Genomic DNA, 26,315 nt, shown 5'->3' with positions numbered 1-26,315 from the left:
TGCACGGTTTTGCGTTCTTTAGCCTCAAGCCTGTTTCCTTGCTGTTCTTTTGATTCCTCGGCACGCTTTCTTTTCTGACTTTCTCTATCAGCAGCAAGTTTTTTGGCATAGACTCTTTGAGCATCTTCATCGGCTTTTGCCATTGTAAGTTCATCAGTCATTTTAAACTTAAACATTAATAGATTTCTACGTGAACATACATGTCTTTAATATCTTTAATGACGTCACCGTCATAGCAAAAATGACGACAACTAACTTCATGACGTCAGTCGACACAGAAACATGACGTCACCTGACAGACACACAGACAGACAACTTATTTTTATATATATATATAGATTCAAAATTGAATCAGAATTGAAAAGTTCTAAATGATACCCTTCCTCTTTTGAAACATAGGATCAAGCTAAAACAAAATAGCCAACAACAAAAAGGAAAAAGGACGTTGTCAAAATTATGAGGAAGACAAAGCCGAAGTTGAAAAACCAACACTATTTCTTGAAGTTCCTGGATAGACAATAAAATAATGTATTCTTCCAAAACCCACAATTAAAATAAAGACTTCATTGACTGAACCGGTTTTGAATTTGATTTCGAGCCAGATTCAGTCGGCAGGAATGCACGTTTCACCTTTATCGTGGAGGAGGGCGTCCCCACGCCCTTTTATCCCCAAATATATTCGGTAAAAATTTTAAGGTAGCTATTTTGTTAAAATAGTTCAAAGATCATATAACAAACCAGGCACGTACGCAGGAATTTTTTTCGGGGGGGGGGGCAAAACCTTCGAAACAGCAGATATAAAGAAGCACTTTTTTTTATTTAGTAGCTAAATAAATGCAAAAAGCACGTACATCAGAAAATACAGATTAACTTTAATCTGTAGTATTGTAGAGGATGGGGGGGGAAGACTGAAGCCTCAAAAGTACGTTTTAGGCTCAGGTTATGTTCATAGCGATTCAGAACCAGTGATTAATCTATTATATCCCACTGAAATGGACATTTTAGGGTCAGCATTGCAATATGGGTGCTGTGGGGGGTAGTTCTTCTATTGCGAAAAACGTCGATTTTAATGAAAAATGATAGTTTCCAAAATTGATCCATTGAAAGCTGTACTTTATCCTGAAAAGGGGGGATAAACACCCTAATATCAAGGATAATTCTATTTTGCTTTGGAAAGCAAACTCTCTTTACGAAAAAAAATAACAGTACAATCGCTAATTACTTCAAAGAGGGTAAAAAGTTAGACAGAAAATGAGCTAATAATTGGGCAATGACTTGACCGGATAATTGTATGCTGTAAAATCCAAAAAAAGGGCTTCACACCTGTATCTAGATTCTTAATAAATGTCCTACTTTTGCCAGAAATCCCAAGAAACCATGGGGAAATTAAACATTTCAAAAAAAATTTTTTTTTTTTTTTTTTTTTTTGGGGGGGGGGGGGTGGTCCCGAAGGCCCCCCCCTGCGTACGTGTCAGAACAAAACTCCAAGGTCGAAACAACCCCCCAAGGCCCGGGGGCAGTCGTTGTAAGTTATGCACTGGGGGCATATATGGTTCTTGTGGAAGGAATGCTCGTATAAACTTCAGAGAGGGCTCATTCGATTGAAAAATGAAAGTTAAAAGTAAACTAAAGAATGAAAAGGGATCCGAGGGCAACTAGCACTCCCAAGCCATTTTTCCCCAAACCCACCCGATAAAATTTTTAGACAGCCATTTTGTCAAAAATAGTTCAAAGTTTAAATAGCAAAAACCCCGGTGTCCGATGTCACAACCCCCAAGGGCTCTGGTTTAGGTATTGTAAGTTATGTCCTGGGGGCAAATATGGTTCTTATAGAAGGAAAGTTCGTAAAAACTGCAGAGAGGGCTCATTTGATTGGATATTAAAAGTTTTATTTTACTTTTTCATAGTCAAAAGAGCTCGGAGGGCAACTAGAGATCGGAAGCATAATATAACAGGTTCTTCCAAAACCCTCAATTAAAATAAAGACTTCGTCGATTCAGCCAGTTTAAATTTGGTTTTGAGCTAGATTCACTCAGGAGGAGCGCACATTTTATTTTTCATGTACGATTGGGCTTTCAAATAATTGATGATTTATGCGTACGCTTCTCCGAAGGTTATAGGCCTATACACCCAATTGACGCTCGATGCGTCATGACACTCTATGCCACGTTGCTTAGCGTTTTATTTGTGCTAATATCCAGAAATCAATCCATGATTCTAAGTTTTAGTAAGACGTTTTACTTAACCGATTCAAGAAAATAGGAGGAATTTTCTCGTTCAAAACTAATGTTGAACTTATTCAGAACTAATCGTTCAGAAGAATTTTATATAGGAATTCTGACGAATTCCTCCCGTGTAAAATTTCTCCTGAAAAAATCATCCCCTGGAAACTTCCCTCCCCATGGAAAATCCCACCAGCAGAAAATTAGCTCTACCCACCAGAAAATGAACGCATAACAAATACTATACATGAACAACTGGCAAATTTTGTAACTTAAAGACCTTTCCCCAGGGACTATGTGTGTGTGGGGGGAAGAGAGGCTCGTGGGGGAGGGGGTCATGAAATGTCTAAAGGCACAGTTATTTGGCCTTTCAACTATGCTGAACAAAATAACTATCTCAAAATTTAATAGGACGATTTTGAGAAAAAAGGGGCATGGGAGGGGACCTAGTTGCCGTCCAATTTCTTGGTCACTTAAAAGGGCCAATAGAACTTTTAATTTTCGTAGGAATGTGCCCACTCCAGACATTCTAGGACGACTTGGTCAATACAATCACCTCTGAAAAAACAAAACAAAAACGCATCCGTGATCTTTCTTCTGGCAGAAAACACAAAATTCCAGATATATATATATATATATATATATATATATATATATATATATATATATATATATATATATATATATATATATATATATATATATATATACATATATATATATATATATATATATATATATATATATATATATATATATATATATATATATATATTTCTTTTAACAAGCATATGTATATAAATAAAATGAAGGTCATAATACACAAGTCAAAGCTTATCAAATAGTTTTTATTTCACAAACGGCACACATAATGCATAAACCCAAATTATTTTGAAATAAACAGTTTTTCTTCGCAAAACTTCCACTTATTCTGTTCAATACCAGCCATATTTTTAATTTGAACCATTTACCTACATTTCAGCCATCAGATTTCACTATTCTCAATTTCCTGCCTTACTTAGATTACTAACAGTCATCTTTTTAGCTTCTGTTTAATTGGCGTTCATCCTCAGAGAATCTCGCCTTCTTTGTTAATCGTGTATCGGACACTTTACCCTTCTTAAGTATACCAGGAGGAGTGTCACTCCTTGGGGATCTAGATACATTCCTGGCTGAACAAGTTTCATTTCCAGATCCCATGCATGGGAATTGACATTCATTCTCTGATAGTCTTAAGTTTTTTGGAGATTGTACATGAAGAACTTCACTTTTGAGTATCATTCCTTGGGTATCTGGAGACATCATTTGATATTTCAAAGCATCAACGATTCTGAACTGCGTTTGACTATTATTATCTCTGCTTTCCAATTGTTTATTCTTCCAATAACTCATTCTTTTCCACTCTGTTACTTTAACCACTAGATCCCTAATAACATATCTAATATTGTCGTCTTTGTGGCTCAACAAACTTACCGCCTTATCGTACCACCATTCACTACTATATTCAACAAGTTTATCTCCATTAAATTTAAACAAGTAATCAAGTAATTTTGCTGCTTTGTATATATGGCGCGAGTTGCCTAAATCTCCTAGTCTGGTCTTGATTACATTCATAACTTGAAGCATTTTAAAATTGTCAAGTGTAAGTCTTGCCAATTCGGTCATCATTTCTGGTGCTGGATCATTCATATCGCTGCATGTAGCTTCCCTTGCTAATATCTCCACATAGCTATAACCTGCTAATATATTTTTCATGGTTCTTTTTATTAATTTTCTACCTTTGGGGACGCTTAGTAGATAACGAATTCTCTGAACAGACATTTCAAGAAACTGATTTTTAATAAAGTTGTTTTCACTTACGAACTAACTTCTGATATGGAAGTGATTTAAGACTTAGGTTCTTTTTATACTGATATATGATGTCAGATAGCATATGACGTCATACTGTTTTAATCTAATTAGTATGCCAAAGAAATATTCAGAATGGTATTCTTCTATGCTTTGCCATGACGCCATTTGCAGTACAATTGACAATTTATGACGAGTGTGAATCTACATAACATACTTTCGAAAGACACTAAGACCAGTGATGATAAATCCTGACGGAGCTAAATACGTTTTGTATTGCTTCCATCCCCTCATTGGTCCCTGACTCATTGTTACAACTACCGTTGGTACCATCACTTCATAGGCGAAGGTAAAATTCAAACTTAGGTTTCAATTTCATGCTTTGCTTTCGCACGAAAAATCATTTTTTGTTTTATATGTGATATTGATTAGGAATTTAAGTTTTAATACGATTCAAGTATAATTTAATGCTAATTACTTCAATATAAATTAACTTTTCCATTTAGTTAAGTTTAAATTTGATATTATTATAATTTAACGCAATCCAAGCTCTGCAATTTCAGCTTTGTGAGTCTGAGCTAACCCAAAATACGAGCTAACCCCTATCCAGTATAGAAATGACACGGACTTTCGTGAATCACATTAACCAAAATTTGATGGTTAAATGAAGAGTCTTATTTCTTGCTAAAAACTAGTTCGACAAAAAATTGCCAAAGACCTTTTGTTTGAAATCCAGAAAAACATAATTTTTTCGTTCAGAATGCAGAGCTGGTCGCGGAACTAATGCATTTCAAGACTGTCGTTACTCCTGTCAGTGTAATTAAACTGGGAATAGTGGACGTTTTTCACAGAAAAAAGATTATTCAGGAAATGTGCAAGTTATTCTTTATTCAAAGATATAACATAAATTAAAAAACGTAACAAAAATGTACTGTTTTTAGGACCGTACCGTAATGTCTTTTGCTAGTTCAAAGTTGTCATCAATATTCTCTCAAATTTTACCTTAATAGTATTGGTATCAAGTAGTTGTAGCATTGTATTATTAGTTAGTAACAGTAGCGCGAGCAGTATTAATAGCGGTAGTAGCATATACATCTTGCCTTTTGGTCAGTTGAGCATCTCTTTCATAATGCCCCTGAAGCTCCACCTTGACACCATAGGCCGTTTCAAAAATACTGCTGAATTGCGTTTTTAACCCCCTTTTCATCTTAATACTCAAAGCATTACAAGTTATTGCAATTAAAGTAGTAGTTGTGGTTAAGTAGCAGTAGTAGTATTAACAAAATTAGCAGTGGTAGCAGAGGCGCCATTTGGACCAAATCTTGGGGTGGGCATGAACTCCATCTTGCCCCCCCCCCCCCGACTCACTTCGTGTCGCGTAATCATCTAGGAAATGGGCATTTGACAGAACTCGAGAATTTTATTATGTATCTTACCTACTTTCAAAGTTTACAATGATTAATAGCAAATAGCGTAATTACTTCAAGGGTCGTCAAGTAATTACGCTCTTTGGTTAATAGGCGTGCAGTAATTTCAAATCAATTGGGCAGAATGGATTATGTTGGACATAATGGACGGCAAAGGGCCCTTTGTGGTGGAAGCTTGGGCCCCCTGGTTAATCTGGGGTAGCCACCCCTGACCCCCCCAAATGGCGCCTCTGAGTGGTAGTAGTTACATGCATATATCAACTTTTTGTCAATTGATCTTCTCTTTTCAGTGTTCTCTGAAAGTTCCAACTTAATACCATAATCTGTTCTTACGATACGCCCTTTTGACAATCAGCATGCATATAATGTGTTTTGATTAGGTTCAAATTCCCCCTCAATATTCTGTCAAATTTTCGCCTTCATACACGTAGCCTTAATTGTACTAGTATCATAGTAGTAGTAGGAATAGTGGTAAAAGTAAAAATATATTATTAGGAGTAGTAGTAACAGTAGTAGCAGCAGTATTAATAGCAGTAGTAGCAGGTACATTTTACCTTTTGGTCAACTGAACATCTCATTCAGGATGCCCCTGAAGTTTCCTCTTGATACAATACGCCGTTTCAAAAATATTGCTGATAGTCCAATCAACAATTTCAAATCAGATTAGCCCCATCTGAGGTTTACAACAATCCATTCCATAAAAACCTTACATGCCCCCAGGACATAACTTGCAACTCTACCCAAGGACTCTGGGGGGGGGGTGGCTCTGTCAACCCTTAAGGCATTGTTATATGCTCTTTGGACTATTTTGAACAAAATGGCTATCAATCAGATGCTTTTGGTGAAGTGAGGTAGCCTGGGACGGGTAGGCTAGAATGTTGCATAAGTATTATGACAAATTCCTCCAGTATAAAATTTCTCCTGAAAAATTCAAACCCTGGAAACTTCCCTCCCCATTGAAAATCTCACTAATAGAGAATCCCCCCCACCCGAAAATGTATGCATACTTCCAAGTAACAAATACTATAGGTAAACAATGGGTAAATTTTAAAGACCTTTAACTTAAAGACTGTGTATGTGAGTCTGTGGGGGGTCATGATATGTCTAAATACAGTTATTTGGCCTTTCAACTATGCTGAACAAAATAACTCTCACAATCTTGATCAGACGATTTTGAGAAAAAAGGGCAAGGGAGGGGACCTAGTTGCCTTCCAATTTATTGGTCACGAAAGAAGGACACTAGAACTTCTAATTTCCGTATGAATGAGCCCTATTTGATATTCTAGGACCACTCATTCGATACAATCACCTCTGTAAAAATACGCATCCGTGATCTTTCTTCTGGCGGAAAAGACAAAATTCTGTATATATAATATATATATATATTATATATATATATATATATATATATATATATATATATATATATATATATATATATATATATATATATATAAGAGGTTGAAATAAATACTTAAATTTTCCTTCGCAAAAATTTCCACTTATTCGGTTCAATACCATTCATTTTCTTAACTGGAAGCATTTACCTACATTTCAGCCTTCAGATTTTAGTCTTCTTTTTAGTCCCTTTTTAATTGGAGTTAATCCTTAGAGAATCTCGCCTTCTCTGTTTATCGTCTATCGGACACTTTACCCTTCTTAAGTATACCAGGAGGAGTGTCACTCCTTGGGGATCTAGATACATTCCTGGCTGAACAAGTTTCATTTTAAGATTCCATGCATGGAAATTGACATTCATCCTCTGATAGTCTTATGTTTTTTGGTGACTGTGCATGGGAAACTTCACTTTTGAGTATCATTCCTTGGGTATCAGGAGACAACTTTTGATATTTTATGGCATCAACGTTTCTGAACAGAGTTTGACTATCATTGTTTGTGCCTTCCTATTGTTTATTCTTCCAATAACTCATTCTTTTCCAGTCCTTTACTTTCAGGAATAGATCCCTAATAGTATATCTAATGTTGTCGTCTTTGTAGCTCAATAACAGTTTCTTATAGACCCTGTGATTTGAGCCAGCCATTATAAAGCAGGCAATTAGCTTAGCCCTTTGGTTAACTTAGGTGACGACCTGCCCCGGTCACCTTGTACCCTAACCGCTGTGCCAACCTGTTTATAATATTTAATAAGAGACTAATTATTTTTGATTTATGGGATAAATAAGGACTGAAAGAAAAATACATTAATTAGGCAAACAATGGACCAAGCGTAGGTGACAGGCTTTTACCTACATCAATGCTGCCACGGTGCAATTGCTCTTTTTTCTCTTTCTATATTCTTTTTCTCTTCTCTTTCGGTATTCTCTTTCTATATGGAAAGATTCAGGTTTCCGAACAATATTGTGATAATATTGTGTTTAATATCTTTATAGAAACCAATACTTTTGGAGGCAATGGGTCTTTGGGGCCAGAGCTACGACTCAGTTGTTTGCATCCTCCTGTTAAGTTAACAATGAATGGTCAATGATGAGGACAGTGTTGTAAACCACATTGGTTCGCCATGAAAAAGAATGAAGAATCAAAGAAAAGAAAAAAAAATTAGGGTTTTATAAGACCAACGAAAATATTGTGTGAACATTAAACTTTATCTGACCCGACTATCATGACTTAACCCCCAGAAACTCACACTAAAAAAAAGAAGAACTAAAACAGAATAAATTGAAAAAAAATTCAATAGGACACTAATATTTTAAATACGATTTTTGCTCCTAAACAAGCGGGCAATAGGAAAATGTTTATGAGGTGTATATTGCCCACTTTTTCAGGTTCAAAAACCGTACATCTAACGGATTTTCCTTATTCTCGACCCGGTTTCTGGCAAGTCAGTATGGATGAAGCCATGAAAATAACCTTGGTAGAGTGGTCTCGGAGTAAAAGTATTGAAATTTGAAAATAAGTATGATAACGATTTATTCGCAGTAAGTTCAGAGATATCTTAATTGTTTTAAGTTGAAGCCAAAGTTGCACCAACACCTAAAATTGCATATCACCATGACTAATACCATAGGGTGGCTTCACCAGCGACTGTCAACAACAAGACTGAGATTTTGCGAACCACCACCCACTGTCATGATGACATTAAACACAGCCTGAATGAACTAGAAGCAAAAAAAATGTCCCAACATGCCTGCTGATAAATCTTAATAATTCAAAAAGTATGTTAAATGGAATTGCAACGACCCTAGCTGAATATGTCCAGCACCAGGGTAACGAGAACAGAGAATTAAAACGTCTTGGCAGCATAATAACGTAGGATGAGCATTGTTACGGAGAAGTCATGCAGCACATAGCATTTACGGGTAGTAAGCAACGGGTAGTTGCCTTTCTTAGCAAAGATTCATAAACTACTCCCAGAAGCTGAAACTCAGGCAATCTAGGAGTGACTTACTCTCTATACTTGTATAAAGATGTGAATCTTTCAAAAGATTGCGAAAAAACAATTCTTCATCCACGAGAAAATTTGCTTACGCAGAGTACTTATGATGCACAAAAAAAGTCCCCATTATTCTTTCTTCTGTATTTGTATTACCAACAGGGTTATGACTACTCAGATAAGGGCAGGTAAGGAAAAACCACTAGTAATATCAGAACGAGGATACGGATGTACTAAGGACATATGATCCACACCTGACTCGCACACGATGCATGGTATTGCACTCGACCCGGCCTTCAAAGGATGAGTAGGTCGTAGTGGGTCGATCCTTGGAGAACAAGTTTTAGATCTACACTGAACAAGCTTCGGTCCAGGGTACTAGATCGTCCAAATGGAGGTTTACCATCACTACCCTGCGCACCTCTAGGTATAAGGGGACCAGATCTAAGTAAGAATATTTTCAGCTTAATTAAAAGAAGGTTTACGAAAAAGATTTAGTTTAAGAAGCCCAAGTCTACAAGTCGTATATGAAATAGTTAAATACGACGCTAAATATATTGTGGCTTCGTTTAATGTTAATATTTAAATACAACGTTCAATATATTAATAGTTAAATATGGCGTGGTCACGTTCACCGGATGGATAAGCCGCGACTGCCAAAAGTTATTTTCGAAAGAAATAGGGACCTCCTGCAACTTTAAAATCAAGCAGATGACCGATATCCACAGACAGCTAATCCATCCACGTGTAATGAAGATGGCCCCAACGTGACCCATGAGGAAGTCCAAGAATAAAGACAAAATCAAGTAAGTCATAGTAGAAGCCATAAAGTCTTAAAGCTAACATATTCAAACATTCTATTTTTGATGATGTGCATGTGTTTTAGAAATTTCTTATAAACCAAATAGGGAAGACAATCCGTTTCCGTGCATGCTTTCTTTTATATGCTGAAGGAAGCAGTGGCGCCAAGAGAATTTTTACAGGAATTCAGACAGTTTCCTTTTCTTTGGAACAACGCAATTGTTTCTTCCCTGTGCAGAGATAAGTGAATTAAACTGAGTTTCAGCATAAGATGGGACACTGGATTCTTTTTAGGTTTTAATAGTATTTTCAGTGTTTATTCACTTAACTTTGATCAATAAAATTAAAAACATGACACTTAAAGAAAAAAGAACACAGAATTATCGCGACAAAAAAAAAAAAAAATCTTCCAGACCCATTTACCATGTTTTTTCTAGAAATGCACACATAAAACGATGTTAGCCAAAAACAAAACTTTAAACAAATTCCATAAACATTTAAAGTCCCTGATTTTACTAAAATAAAGTCATTCAATATCCGACATTTGAAAATTTGGCAGGCAAAAATGTGCTATTTCCAGATATTTTTTTTTCACTTTTCTCTTATGACACATATGTGCTGGTGGGAAATTTAAAATAGCCCAGTTGACAATGGAAGAGCACCAGTTAAAGTAATCCTGTTAAAAACTTAAATTCACTTTTAATAAAGAATCAAATTGCAGTCAAAAACACATAGAGGGTTACTAAGCCTAGTCACTATTCTTGGGGGAGGATGAACATTCACTCCCCCTTCCCTCCCAGGATAAATATCACTGGTGAATTAGAAAAATCAACAAGTCTTTTAATTCGGTTGTGGGTTAGAGGGACCCAGCTGTTCTACCGGGTGGTGACCCTTTCTCTGGCTTAGGGGGACTATCCTGATCTGAGTTTAACTCCAATTCCTGTAACTTCTTCCATAACTCCTCTCGCTCTTTCTCTTTTTTCTTTTCCCTGAAACGAAAGATCGAAATTATAACAACATAGTCAGCTAAAAAAGGGAAAAGGCCATAGTTAAATTTCGAAAGAGGACAAAGTCAATTTTCCAAAACAAGCACTTGTGTCCTGGATACTACTACTACTACTACTAATAACTCACTGCAGCACCACGCCACCTGAGGCCAACACAGCTACGCACTCTCCTCCTTCAAACTAATCTACTCAACCTAATCTAATCCCATTTCCTTTAAATCTGTCTTTATGACATCCTCCCAACCCAGACGAGGACGACCTGCCTTCCGTGTAGCCCCAGACGGTTGGCCAAAAAGGACAATCTTTGGCAATCTGGAATCCTTCATCCTCAGAACATGGCCTAGCCATCTCAACCTTTCTTTCATTATAGCCCTAGAAAGCTGGATTGAACCACATTTTTTGTACAACATACTGTTTGAAATACGGTCAGTCAGCCGGATACCCAGAACAATCCGTAGGCAATTTCTCTGGAAAACATGCGTGTCGTTCCAAAACCCAGAATTAAAACAAGGGATTAGGCAAAAGTATAAAAATTGAAAAGCCATAACTAACACCCTTTCTTTTCTTTCCATGCTACATATGTTCTAGTTAAAACAGGCCAGTTAAAAAAGGACCCATATGTATTTATGTAGTGGAGTCAAAAATTGAATGAGAATTGATAAGCTATGCTTGAGTCCCTTTCTCCTTTTTCCCCTGAAACATAGAATGAAGTTAAAACAGAAAAGCCAACAAAAAAAGAACAAAGCAATTGTCAAAATTATGAAGAAGACAAAGTTAACTTTCAAAAACAAACACTTTATTTCCTGAGTTACCTGGATAAATTTTTAAATAATGCGTTCCTTCAAAACCCAGAATTAAAAATGACTTCGACTGAAATTTAAATTATCTACTAGACTAGATCAAAAATTTATCAGAATATAAAAACTATAATTGACACTTTCTCTATTTTCGTTTACATGAAAAAAAGAAAGAAAAAAGACATACATTTATGTAGAGGACAAAGTCAACTTTATATAAATTAGACAAATAAGATAAAAATTAAATAAAAACGAAGAGCTATCATTGAAACTCTTTCTTCTTTTTTAAACAATATTTCAATAATGATAAATGGTTTTATTAGACAATAAAAAAAAAACAATAAAAAAATACTGGATATTCTGAACATCTATATAGTGACCATCATGAGGAGATATACTGTTTTTCACTCTCTAATAAAACGATTTATCCCTATTTGAATTGTTCTGTATCGTCATGTAATGGCAGTGTAGTCTTCAAAAATGTCTATTTTTCCTCTTTTTTTTCCTCCGAAGCAAAAGTTTTGGTTACTTATTCCATATATGAGGGAGCGGGAACGTGCTCAAAAGTTTAACTAGAATCAGAAGCTTTCTTGAAAGTACTTTAAAATTCCACATATGAATACTTTAGCACTCAAAACCTATAATAAAATTCTTCAGTATGCGAGTGGGGTTACGCCCTCCTCCACTCTTCACGCTAATTTTTTTAGTACTTTTAAAAAAGTTTCTGATTCTAGCCCTTATGTTCTGATTCCTAATCAGAACAAGTTTCAGAAACCAAAGTTTAAAGAAGTTTGATTCCAAGTTTCTGATTCCAGCCCATGAAACACAGCCCTTGTGTTTCAGGAATGCGTCATGACACTCTATGCCGCGTTGCTTAGCGTTTTATTTGTACTTATATCTAGAAATCAATTCATGATTAAAGTTTTAGTAAGACGTTTTACTTAGCCGATTCAAGAAAATGGGAGGCATTTTCTCGTTCAGAATTAATGTTTGAATGACAAATGTTGCTTTTTTCTATTGTTTGCTCAAATCTTCAATACCTCACTTTTTACGCTTAACCTTTTAAGTACTTTCAAAAAAAGCTTCTTCTAATTGTTCTAACTAACCGAACATAGTGTTTCACGAGTCGTTCTTAAAGGATTAGGGCGAACGCCATATTTTAGCGTAAAAAGCAAGGTGTTGAGGAGGAGCAACCCCTCATATACGGAGCAATTTCTGTTCATTTTAAGTTTTGATCTTGCTCCTTAATTTAAGTTGAAAAAAAAACATTTATTTACTCCTGATCGTCTTTTAAACAATGCCAGAAAATCTGGCTACACTCCCACGGAAAAATTCCTCTTCCCCACGAATTTATTCTGTAGACAATTCAATCCCAGTGAAAATTTACCCCGGACAATTACCCTTAAAATCTCCACTCGTAAGATTGAGTCGGCAAGAAGAAAGCAAGACATAAAAAGAATTTAGCATAGGAATTCTGACAAATTCCTCCAGTTTATGCATATATATCCAGTGTGATATAGATTTAGAATTTAAGTTTTAATACGATTCAAGTATAATTTAATACTATTTACTTTAATGCAATTCAAGCTCTGTAATTTGAGCTTTGTGAGTCCGAGCTAACCCATATCCAGAATAAAAAATGACACGGACTTTCATGAATGATATTAACCAGAATTTGCTTGGAAGCTGGACATCAACATTTATCTCTAGATCTTTTTTTCTTCTTTCTTTTCTGAACGATTTTCGATCGTAAAAAAAAAAAAAAAAAAAAAAAAAAAAAAAAAAAAAAAAAAAAAAAAAAAAAAAAAACTTGATCTCACAATCGATTAGTAGCTAGGGAACAAGACCGTATCCAGTGGGGGTGGGGGTACCGAGTTTGAGCCCCCACCCCAAAAATTTTTCTCGCCCGTAAAAACGTAACAAAATGCAGAGAAACGAATTTTTGAAGCATTTTTCAAAGCTTTCTTTTAAAAACTTAAAAAAAAATTACAACAAATAACGCGTTGCAGCTAAAGGCAGAATAAAAATTTACACAAAAACAAGGGCTTTGACTGAAATTTAAATTACCTAGTGGCCAAGTTAAAATTATTCAGAAATTGAAAACTAATACCTAATAAATGATCATATACATTATCATGAATCAAGCAAAACCTGCAATGTGGTTGCACAATTTACAAATGCTTGAAAGTGCTTATAAGTCTTGGTTCGTGATGGGGACACCCGTGTATAAACCGTGAATAATACCCGTGTGCTATTTCTCTAAACTAGTGGTGGCCAGAGCCATCTAGAGATGGCAGACTATGGGTCATTCTAAGATTTCCTTCTGCAGAACTTGAAAGCCCAAATTTAGATGATCCCGCCATGTATTTCCTTCAACACCCTGCTCTCCAAAGTTTGAAAAAGTACTCACCAGGGTAGGAAACAAAAAAGAACTCATTTTTTCAAAATTAGTTGTATTTAAAAAGCCTTTAGCCTACTCTTATTTTAGTAAATTTTAATTGCATTAGCCTAGCTTATTCGTAAGATGATTATATAAGAAGGTGATTTCATTCAGTAAAAATTACTATTAAATTATTATAGAAACCCCTTAGCCGAAGTCATCCAGGGGGCGGGGTGGGGGGGGGAACTCCAACCTCCATAAGGACACACAGAAAATTTTTGTTAGGTTTTGCATGTGCATGGAGCCCATGCCAGGCAAAACCAGTAAAACCACTAGTCCTACTTTTTCTTTGAACTTCCTTGTCATATCACCACTAGGCTATAATTAAATAAAAAAAAAAACAAGGTTTTCACCTGAAAGTAAGAAGCAACATTGAAAATCAAAACGAACAGAAATTATTCAGTATGTGAAGGGGTTGCCCCCTTTCAATACCTTGCTCTTCAAGCTAAATTTTAGCACTTTTTAAAAAGCTTCCTAATCTAATTAAATGTCCCTTATGTGTCAGGAGATGTTCTTAAAAATTGGGACAAACAGTCAAAATTTAGCGTAAAAAGCAAAATATTGAGGATGGGGGCAACTCATTAATATACAGAATAATTTCTGTTTGTTTCGAGTTTTAATGTTGCTCCTTAATTTTCGATAAAAAAAAACTTTTTTTTTTTAAATTCTGTGTCGTTGTTCAAATAATGCAGGTAAATCTGCCTCTTAAAAATAGAGCCGAAATAATCTTCAGGTTTAAACAATTCCACTGTCTTAGGTAAATTCAATGTTTTTTTTTTTACTTGAAGTTTTTTGTTTTGTTTTTTTTAATAGGTATCGTATAAACATGCACCAAATTTCTGGGTCAAGTGATGGCCAAGGCCGTACAAAAGGGATGGGGGAAGAAGAGGGCTGAAATAGCTCTCCAGCGAGTGTTCGAGAAAAAAATTATCGTATGTTTTACTAAAGTAGCGAATCCACGCCAACCATAATTTGTTAAATGTATCTGGATTTGATGATTTTGAAGGAATCAACACAAACTTAGCAATTCTACTGGATGTTGGTGAAACGATTACACAGGCATTTGGGTCAGTGAGTGTATTGGGATTTCGCTTCAGGAATGTACCAGAACTATCCTCAAGATATATACCAAAATTCAGTTCAGAAAATGTAATAAAGTTTTTACTAAGGAATCTTTTGAACTTTGTTTTGAAAGCCTACCAAAACTTGGGAAAGAGAAACTGCTGATTTTTTTAAGAGGATCTTAGAAAAAGTTTTGCTTAATGAGTCTACAAGAGTGCAACAAAGGGAATATACTAAGTAACAACTTACTAGGAGCCTGATCAGGGAATCTACTCTAGTTTTACCAGTATATATATAATATATATATATATATATATATATATATATATATTGTTCTAAATTTGTTTTTTCATAGGTATGTATTTGGGGGTGATACCTAGCACGGGGATACCGTAGGGAATTTATGGCAGGCATGCCACTTGCCTGGGTAGGGAATTTAAAGTTCCGAAACCCTATAGGCACACACCCCATAGGTGTGTATATATATATATATCACGAAAAGAGAAATCACCAATGCAACAGCACAAACACAAAAAAAAAAGAAAAAAAAAAGAGAGAGACAGAAGGAGAAAAGGAAGACTGTTTTCCTAAATTGTCTGTAATATATATATATATGCATCAAGTACCTCGTAGAAACCAAGGTATCCGGGAGAAACATATTTAAAAACTCCTTAATGGTGATTAGAATGAAGCAATAAGAGGGTACAAACGGTTTAGCCTTAGCCGACCATGGTAAGTACATATGAATATTTTCTTTAAAGATGTCACTAAGAAAAACTTTCGGTAGAATCTCAAGGAATGCTGAAAGCCCCAGTGGTAACAAGTCCCTCCCACACATGAGACAAAAATACGAAAATATCAGTGCCTTAAACTTACCACACAACTTTTGTGGTGACCTTTTTTTAAAGCACAGCTAGATCTTTTTGGGGAAGCTCGTCAAATTCACGTAATTACACCAACACTGGGGGGAGGGGGGCTTCAGATCAGTCACTGAATTGATTAATTTTTTTCTGAAACGAGCCAATTAGATCCTTAAACCCAGAGGCAAGAGGAGAGGAGGCGATCATAGAAATGAGACCATAGAGGGTCCAATAAGATCCTTGGATCCAAAAGGGAGGGGGAGAGGAAGCTGAATAGGCAAACAAAGACAAACGCATGAAGATTTAACAAAATAAAGGTCAATAAAGCAAAATTTAAAGCTCAAACTTCGACTCCTTTCTGTGCTCATGTATGGACGCGAGACATGAGTATTGACTAACAATTTGAAAAACGAATACAAGGTGTCGAAAATAATAGACTTCGGCAGATTCTGGGTATCCACTAGTCTCAGAGGATTATGAACACCTTCATACATGAAAAAAAAAAAACAAAGCAAGCATAAATAGTCGAGAGAATACAAAGTAGTTGATGGCGGTATTGGAGCCATATGGTCCGTATGGGCGATGCCAGGCTCCCTCGTACTGTTTGGTGCTGGGTTCCTCCCAACATTAGAGGATGTGGACGGATAAAAATGTCACTTGGCCGACGCCTAGAGAGAAAGGCTACACTTGCAGGCACACTTTTGCTTCGCATGTGTCCGCAGGCTCTTCAGAGATCGTCGTGGAGGGGCACCGTTGTCGCCTTATGCGCCACCCGGCGTGGGAGGAATCAAGTTTATGGCTTTGAGAATCAAAAATAAATAAAAAAAAAACGTAAAAACTTACTTTTGTCTATCGGCTTTATAAGTAGCTGTCAATTCATCAAAGAGTTTGGCATTCATTTCCATAAAAGTTTTAAGGACATTATATACAAGTGCGACGATTGTCTGATTCCAATGCTCTTTGCTTATTCTGTACAGTGCAGGAAATAATATTGGCATTATTACAGCATTATTCTCTTCAATTAACGACATTATATACTCATTATTCCAGAAATATAATGCTCTTTCGGCAACCTAGAAAAGTAAAGGACTGACATTAAGCAAAATCCTTAGACCCAAAACTATCAAGGAAGGCCGTATTCAGGATTGTGTCGAGGGAGGAGGGGGTTGGGGGGTTACAAAAATTTCGTAAAACACAACAATAATTTTTTTTGGCTACCTTTTTTTCAAGACGGACAAAATTAGGAGGGGGATGAAATCAGTTAAACTCCCTCCCCCTCCCTTAGATCCAACCATGCAGTCAATAAATGCTTATTAAAGTCTCAAATAACAACGCTTTAAAGCGATAACACTAGATACACAAAAAAAAATGAAAAAAACAAATCTTGACCATTTACACTAAACGGCAACACCGCTTACATTGAACCAACATTTCTAAATATTTTTCACAGAATTCAATGAGGGGAGGGAGAGCTCGTTAAAAAAAATCACAGAGGGGCTTCACCTCCCATGAAGCTATTCACAACAAATCAGACACAGACATGCCTAAAAGGAAAGAAAAGCAAGAAGCTCATTACTTAACATGACAATATACGTTCAACATGGCCCACCGGCGTGTGTACATGTCCCGTGAGGTGCAAACTTTCCCCCAGTGATGGGTTAAATTGCATGGTTAGGGAACACAATCAGGGGAGGATCCGCTATAAGAGAACAACTGCAACAGGGTGTAAATTAACAATTCTTCAGGGCTTGGTCTGCTTTGGCGGGCATTTTCGGTCTGGAAAAACCTCTTCTTAGCTGAATTATCTACAACGGGTTGTCTCCACACAGCAGCATAATATTTGTAGGCATTAATATATACTGAGTCGGAGGTAATAGGCTTGGGACTGTCTATGCAGGATTTCAACTCTTGTTGATAGAAGAGCATTACCAAGTGCTGAAAACCATGTTATGACCAAGACGGACCCAGGATTGTAAAGTCCATTCATTCTGGAGGTCCCCGTCATGCACGGTATCGGGGACTATTGCTTATCCTGAATATGAAGATAAGAACTTGGGATTATACGACGTTAAAAAATAACAATCGTATCGACATTTTGACTGACGAATTCAGACCAATCGAACTGGGCTTATTAGGAGTTTCGGGAACTCATATCCCAGGGATAGTAAGCATGAAATTCGTTGATACAGAATTTATTTACTCAGACAGGAAGGATGGGGTACATGGACAGGAAGTAGTCTTTGACTTAAGGCTCCTGCCACATGGGGTGCGGCGTAGAGAGCTTCGCAACTTGACTTCTCCAGGCGGACCGGTCTGCTGCTAAATGAGACGCGCTGCTATGAGACAGCAATGTTGGCCATCACCAAGAATTTGTCGAGGCTGTCTTTCCACCTTGTCCGAGGTCTGCCCCTCGGGCGAGACCAGCCATGGGCTTTTGGGTCGAAGTCGTACACTATTCGGGCTGGCGTTGATGTCGGCATTCGTAGGAGGTGTCCGAACCATCTGAGAGACCTCTGCGCTATCTGGACGGAGAATGGCACCTGGGAGGTGAGAGTAAGCAACCTTGCGTTGCTTACAAAATCATCCCACCGGAATCCCTCGATCCGGCGAAGCTGTTTCGTCTGACAGACGTCTATCATTTTAAGGATGGTTGATTTGAGGGGCCAGGTTTCCGCCGCGTAGAGCAGGACGGAACTTACGGATGCGTTATAGATTCGCATTTTCGTACGCCTTGAGATGTGCGGCATTCTCCATAGACTGTTAAGTCTACCGACGATGGAAGAGGCTTTCGATATTCGGCTGCATACCTCTTCGTCTACGGAGCCATCATTGGACAGCACAGAGCCGAGGTAAGTGAAGTTTTTAACGACTTCAACAAGTGTTCCGCAGACAGTTATGGTATCAGGGTGCGAGACTGGACCTGGGGGTTCAATTGCCATAATCTTAGTTTTGAGCCAGTTGATTTTCAGCCCCACTTTTGCTGCCTCTTCCTTCAGGACTTCCAGAGCGTCGGTCAGCTGGTCGATTGAGTCGGCAACGAGAGCAAGATCGTCTGCGAAGTCCGCATCCGTCAGAATGCGATCTCCAAACTGCAGACCAAAGGGCAGGCGATTTGTAGTTCTTGTCATCACATAGTCTATCACACAATTGAACAATTCCGGGGCGGCGGCACACCCTTGGCGAACGCCAGTTTTGATATTGAATGTCGTGCTCCGTTTTCCGTTGACTTGGACGCAACTCTCGGTCTCTTCGTACAGCTTTTCAAAAAGCTTGCAGTATTTATCTGGTAGACCCGTCGATTTAAGTATTAGCCAAACAGAGTTGCGATCGACGGAGTCAAAAGCAGCTTTGAAGTCTACGAAGGCCACGTATGCGTTCCTCCTGAATTCTCTAGTTTTCTCAATTAACTGGCGCATAGTGAAGATTTGTTCGACAGTGGACCTCCCTGGCATAAATCCGGCCTGCTGAACTCTCCTTTTTCTTCGGAGGATACTCGTGCATCTGTCTAGCAGGGTCATGGCAAAGAGCTTTCCAGGGACTGAGAGAAGGGTTATACCTCTGTAATTAGAGCAGATGCTCTTGCTTCCCTTTCTCTTCCAAAGGGGCAGGATTATGCCAAGTCGCCAGTCCTTCGGGACCCATTCTGTGCGCCACACCACGGAAAACAACATTTGCAGCCAAAGTAACATCGCCGGTCCAGCATACTTCAGGAGCTCAGCGGATACTCCGCATACGCCTGCCGCTTTGTTATTCTTTAGACGTTTCAGAGCAGAGTGGATTTCTGCTGTCGTGAAGGTAATCTCTGGTTCGTTTGACGGCACTTCCTGAGTGCTGGCAGCTAGGCGTGCGAGTTCCTGGTCAGTCTGTGCTACAGCATCGGCATTGAGGAGACTTGAGAAGTGGTCTTTCCATCGACTGACCTGAGCGGCCTCGTCACTAAGTGGCTGGCCGTCCGCAGAGACAACAGATGCAACTGAGGGGGCTTTGTCGCTTGAGAGGTCACGGAGGTGCTTGTAGAGGCTCCCGACGTCCCCTTTCATGGCTGCGCCCTCCAGCTCGTTTGCCTTCCTTTCCACAAACAGTTTCTTGTCTCGCTGTATCAGCTTGTTGCGGACACCATTGAGGCGCCTGTAGGTCGGCATGTCGCCCAGAAGCCTTGCCTTGCGTCTCTGCTCAATGACGTCAAGCGTATCGAACTGAACCCACGCTTTCTTAGCACGCTTCGCCCTTCCAATATTTGCGGTCGCTGACTCCAGGACATTCTTCTTAAACGAGATCCATGCGTCCTCAGAACTTTCAGATGGCAGGAGTGCGTCGAAGCGGTTCGAGACATCAATGGCATACTTGGACCGTATCTCTTGATCGGAGAGACGAGAGACATCAATCTTGGTCGGTCTAGGTTGCGAGCGCTGGGCTTGGAGCCTCAGTCGCATATTAGCTACAACGAGGCGATGGTCAGTGTTACCAATCTCGGCTGACCTGTACGTCCTGCAGTTACTAATCGAGGATCTCCATCTCTGTGAGACAATGATATAGTCGATCATTTTTTTGGTACGGCCGTCGTTGCTGTACCATGTGTATTTGTGGATATCCTTCCTTGCGAACAGCGTGTTCGTAATGACAAGGTTATGCATGCTGCACAGTTGAAGGAGCCTTAGCCCATTGTCATTTAGAGGGTCCGGAATAACTGGTCCGATGACTTGCCGCCATAGGTCGTGGTTGTCGCTCACTGTTGCATTCATATCACCCAAAAGGATGACAATATCGTGGGGGGATATCATGGACAGTTCATTAGCCAGGGCAGAGTAGAAAGTTACTTTTGCTTCGTCGTCGGCTTCATTTGTCGGAGCATAGCAGACAAGGACTGTCATATTTCCTTGCTTATGACTCAGTCGAGCATTAGCTATTCTATCCGAGACGGGAGTAAATGACAGTAGACACTTTATGGACTTGTTATCAAGTACTAGTCCGACCCCATTTCTCCTAGTCGTTGTCTGTCCAGACCATAGAAGGTGGTATCCCTCACCTATGGGATCAGTCCCATTCCCGACTAGGTGGGTTTCTGTTATTCCAGCAATAGAGATGCGGAATCGCTTCAGTTCCATCGCCAGAAGCGTCTTTGCTCCGGGAAAGTTCAATGTCAATACATTCCAGGTGGCAATCCGGAGGCCACCATGGTCAAGGAGATTCAAACGCTGGTCATTTCTCAGTCCAGGGGCGAGCAAGGGTCGTGATGGGATAAAAGAAGATCGGTCATCCGAGGCAGTTGCTAAGCTATTCATTGCAATCGATTTCAGGTGGAGGGTTGCAGGCCCAACCGACCCTAGGCCTGGATTCTGATTAGAGCCAGGATTTACCTGGATACTGAGAATCCTGGGGTGGGCTCCACCCACCTCATGAGGTTGAGGCCACCCTGATCGGAGCGATTAGTTAGGGGAAACCCCATATCCAGAGGTACGTGGTCAACAGACATTGTCTGCATCATTCCGGACGAACTCCATCACCTCATGATGAATAAGGAGGCTGCCAAGTCTTGTTTAGACTAGGAAGGTATTAATAACAGAACATTAACCACTCATTTTATTACTAAAAAGTACAGGGTATCCGTTACAGTAGTACATGCCCCTGTAGAACCGACAGACGAGATGACTCAGATGAATTTTACTTTCAATTAAAGGAGAAAATAGGTAGGGTCTTAGGTGACAATATGGTGTTTTTGTTAGAAAATTTTAACGCCCAGGTCAGTAGGAATAGAGATAGACGGCATCCTAGTCTAGGTAAATTTAGTGTAGGAAAATAAAACAGCAATGGCTAAAAACTGCTACTATTTTTTAGATATAACAATCTAGTTATAGCTAATGCGGTGTTTGGTCATAAAATGGCGGATAACTTAATGTGGTATTTCACGTTATGGTAAGACAGCAAACCTTGTTGGTTAAGTTATTGTATACCTAAGACTGGGAGGATCAATACAAAATTCTAGGGTATAAATAACTGCTGTTATTGGTTTTAAAAGTAAAGATCACCATATAATAGCGTCTAGGGTTAATTTAAAGCTAAAATTTTGGAAGGGTAACTACCTCAAGGGAAGTCATGATGTTGGTAGGCTCCAGGATGAAAATTTGAGACACTTTCCAGGAAGAAAAGAATACTCAACTTGAGAGTTTAAAATTTGAAAATGTGGAAGATAGATGAAACAATTTTAGGAAAACAATTTTTAAAGTTGCTTATTTATTTAAAATAAGAATATGTTATTAAAATATGAACTAGTGAGGGATGAAGAGGAGGTCATGAGTAAAATTGCCGAGGATGTGGAAGATACAGCTAGACGGCTTAATAGTTAAATATTGTACTGGTAGGTTAATAAATTGAGAGGGAGTAGTCAATCCAGACTTGTCCCAGTTAAAGAAAGAAACGGTGCCGCAATTACTGATAAGGAAAGAGTTAAAGAGAGACGAGAAGAACATTTTGAGATGATGCTTAACCGAGATAGAGTTGCAGGAAAAGATATACAGGGAAAAGAAAAAGTTTGTGATACCTTGGATATGAAGAAAGATTTATTTTGTGAAGAAGAATTAGCGACAGTACTAAAAGGATTAAAAACTAATAACGTTCTGAGTGTTGATAGTGTGGTAAATGAGTTTCTTAAATATGGTGGCTCTGAGGTTAGAAATAAGCTACTGTAGATTATGATAGATGGATAGATAATTTTTATTTGCAACAATTAAATAAATAAATATGACAAACCAGTGCCCATGCCTGGTGGCATACTTTAGCACTGAAAATGTTACAATGTTACATACACTACGAAAATAAAAACTAGCATTGACTGTTACTTACATTAGCACTGACAAAATAAAAATAAATCAAGCCAAAGTAAATACAAGCCTACAGCATCAGCGTAAATATACAACAAAAAAAAAAAAAAAAAAAGAAAAAAAAAAGAAAAAAAAAAAAAAAAAAAAAAAAAAAATCCCCGCAACATATTAAACACAAAACACATAATCATTTGATATTTAATTAAATATTTGAAAACCTGTCATAACTTACATATAAATCCGTCATACCTTTACTCCTCGCACCCAATAATTTTGACAAATTTAAACTTTGCGATTATATTTTGCAACTTTTTAATAAATAGTAAATTCATTAATTCTGAAAAAAAAAATTCATCACTGCTTTGTTAATTTTTTTTTTATTATTTTAATAATTTTCAAAAATTATGTCATATAATTTTATTAAGTTATATTATTATATTAAAAAAATATGAATCATATGAATATGATTTTTGAAAAAGGGAAAGTATCGATTTTAGGAAAACCTTAATTAAACCACTGTATAAGAAAGGTGATAAGAGTGAGTGTGGTAATTATCGAGACATTAGTCTGGTCTATGTAGGTAGCAAACTATTTAGTAATGATACATTTTGAGACTGAGAGATATGTAGACAAAGTTATAAGAAAGGAACAGCGCAGTTTTAAAAAAAGATAGAGGGTGTGTCGACTAGATTTCTACTCTAAGGTTAATGAATAAGAAGTGCTTGAGTTGTCAAACACCTTTGGTCCTCATTTTTTTAAGATCATGAGAAAGCGTTCGATTACATATTACCCTTGTATGGTATACAAGGTAGATACATCGAGGTGATTAGTGCTATGTACGAGAATAACACTGCTTCGGTTAAGGTAGGAAATGAGGTTAGCAGCTGATTTCGTATTGAATCAAGAGTTAAGGATGGTTGGGTTTTATCCCCCTTTATATAGATCATGTTGATGGACTTTGTCTTAAGGAGCACAGGAAAGGGAATGGGAGACCAAGGAACCAAATAGAGGGGAAAACTCCACTGGACTTAATGATTCAAGCATCCCAGATGAAAGTGCGAGCAAAATGGATGAACTTTTAGAGGTTTTGCAAATTCAGGGTGCTAGAATAGGTTTAAATTAATGTTAAGAAGACTAAGTCACTAAGGCTAAGAATAAGCGAAGATGAAAAGGTGACGTTGGGTAAAGAAAAGACTGATCCGGTGGACAGTTTCACTTACCTTGGTAGTATGAATAGTAAAGACGGTGGGAGCAGTGAAGATATTCAAAGTAGAATAGCTAAGGCTCAGGGTGTTTTTCACAGTTAAAAAAAAGTTTGGAAGAATAGAAAAATAAGTTTGCAAAACAAGATTAGAATATAAGAAGTTACAGTGATGACAGCGATCAAATATGGCTCTAAAGCATGGGCACTCCAAAAAGCGGATGAAGACTTAATTAGGATGATGTCGTAAAGAAAGATTTAAAGGATATGGGGACTTCCTGGGAGGGTGCAGAGGCTTTGAACAGATTGGAATGGAGGAGGAGCTTTCGTGGCTGTGTTGGCCATAGGCGGCTTGGTGCTGCGGTGAGTTGTTAGTAATTAGTAGTAGTAGTTTTTTCTGAAGTCTATCAGTTCGAACTTTAATATATTCGAAATTTAAATATTTTTCTTTTCAAAGTCTTTCAGTTCGAACTCTAAAGATCTCAATATTTTAAAAAACCCTTTTCTTCAGTCTTTCATTTTTAACTCTATAAATCTCGATATTTTAAAAACTTGTCTTTCAGCGACTTTGTCGTGACGTGAAGTAGGGTTATAATTAAGTTTAAAATGTAATTTAGTATGGGTACTGATGGTATTTGCGGGGTGGCTCTTGATTTTAGTATATTGATGTTACAGATGCTATATTTGTCATTTATTTAAATAGTGAAATTGCATCATATGTCACATACAGGAAAAGCCCTCGACTTTTTCTTAGCGGGATATAGTAAAGGACGACTTCAAGATCAGTTATTCAAACATGACATCTTACACTATATATATCAGTTGTCGATTTTGTCTTTTCTGAATGAACTCCTTTTCCTTCTGTCACTTCTTCTTCTTCTTCTTTTCTTTTTTTGTTATTTGTTTCTCTTATCTCTTTTTCCGTTCAATCTTTTGTTTTCTTTTTCTTTCTATTTTTATCAGTGCTTGTTTTCGAATTTTATCTGCTTAACCGATTAATAGTTAATATAGGTAAGTTTTGTTTCGTTATTTTCCTACTTGACAGGCAATAGAGCCTTTTTGGGATCTCCGATTGTGTTATTGAGTTGTTTTGTTTTTGTTTGTTTGTTGTTTTTTTTTTTTTTTTTTTTTAATGATTGCATCTGTATCTATATTTCTGAATTCTTGTATGTTTCTGAATTTTTTTTTTGTTCACACTCCAAAATCCCAAGATGTTTAAATATTTTCCCTTCTGTCTTTCTGAAGTTTTTTAGCTCCTACTCTAAAAATATCGTGATTTTTAAATCTTTTCTATCTAGTCTTTTTAGTCTTTCAGTTCGTACTCTAAAAATATCAAATTTTTTAATTTTTCCTTTAGTCTTTCAGTTCAAACTCTAAAAATCTCGAAATCTACAAATATTTTATTTTTTTCAGTCTTTCTGAAGCCTTTCAGTTTGAACTCTAAATATCCCGATATTTCCAAAACTTTTCTTTTCAGTCATTCTGAAGTTTTTCAGTTGGTACTATAAAAATCTCAAGATTTTAAAATGTTTTTTCTTCTATCTTTCGGAAGTCTTTCAGTTCGAACTCTAAAAATCTAAAAATTTATAAATATTTTTTCTTCAGTCTTTCTGAGGACTTTCAGTTCGAACTCAAAAGATCCTGAGATTTTAGCATCTTTTTTCTTAAGTCGTTCCGAAGTATTTTACCTCGTACTCTAAAAATCTCGTGATTTTTAAATTTTTTCTATTTAGCCTTTCTGGTCTTTCAGTTCATACTCTTAAAATATCAAGATATATAAATCGTTTCTCTTCAGTCTTACAGATCATACTCTAAAAATTTCGAAACTTTTAAATCTTTTCTCTTCAGTCTTTCTGGAATTATTTCAGTCTTTCAGTTCGTACTCTAAATATCTTGAGATTTTTAAACCTTTTCTCTAAGTCATTTAGTTTGTACTTCAAAGTATTGGAATTGATTTTTTTTAAAAATCAGAACAACGCATGCGATTTGTCGTATGAGTTGAAATTATTCAACGCATCCGACATTGCAGCAAAACGGATGGTTTTGCGTCGTTTGTCGCGAGATTTGTGTCATTTGTCGCAAGGATTTTGTCGCAGGATTTTGCACGAAATCGCAGCAGGGGGAACTGTGTCTAACACTCAGTTGTATGTTCTTTCCCCCCATTACGATGCACTTTTTGACCTTTGCATAAGGTAGGGCTCCCACCCAATATGTCTAACCAGTCGTCAAAATACTGCAAAGTATTTCAATCACAACGTTTTCGCGGCAAAACAATAATTGGTGATCTTCTATAATACTTTCTATGAGTTACGAGTATATGAATTATGATTTTTATTTTCTATATATTTTGCTTGGTGGTCAATTGAGTTTTTGGCAGTTTCGGTGATAATACCAAAAACATTTCGTTTTCGAAAAACGCCGATTTCAAGAGGGAATAAGAG

General features: G+C 37.3%; 2 protein-coding genes across 5 annotated transcripts in view; both read right to left on the bottom strand.

Annotated features, from left to right (window-relative positions):
* Positions 1-3,263: 3,263 nt before the first annotated feature.
* Positions 3,264-3,977, bottom strand: LOC136028661 (epsin-2-like). Its single transcript, XM_065706486.1, has one exon. It carries the CDS (start codon positions 3,975-3,977, stop codon positions 3,264-3,266), a length of 714 nt encoding a protein of 237 aa, XP_065562558.1.
* Positions 3,978-10,368: 6,391 nt separating this feature from the next.
* LOC136028703 (serine/threonine-protein phosphatase 2A 56 kDa regulatory subunit epsilon isoform-like) overlaps positions 10,369-26,315 on the bottom strand; it is an 85,359-nt gene continuing 69,412 nt past the window's right edge. For all 4 annotated transcript variants that reach the window (XM_065706555.1, XM_065706557.1, XM_065706556.1 and 1 more), the window contains exons 9-10: positions 16,699-16,928; positions 10,369-10,678 (exon numbers count right to left, since the gene is read on the bottom strand). In XM_065706555.1, coding sequence (XP_065562627.1) covers positions 10,546-10,678; positions 16,699-16,928 — 363 coding nt within the window. In that variant the 3' untranslated portion in view covers positions 10,369-10,545. The remainder of the gene's footprint in view (positions 10,679-16,698; positions 16,929-26,315) is intronic.

Source organism: Artemia franciscana, chromosome 7, assembly GCF_032884065.1.
Source record: "Artemia franciscana chromosome 7, ASM3288406v1, whole genome shotgun sequence".
In the NCBI taxonomy this organism is placed as follows: domain Eukaryota; kingdom Metazoa; phylum Arthropoda; class Branchiopoda; order Anostraca; family Artemiidae; genus Artemia; species Artemia franciscana.
The sequence above is the reverse complement of the archived record's forward strand: the minus strand, read 5'-3'. Positions and strand labels throughout refer to the sequence as shown.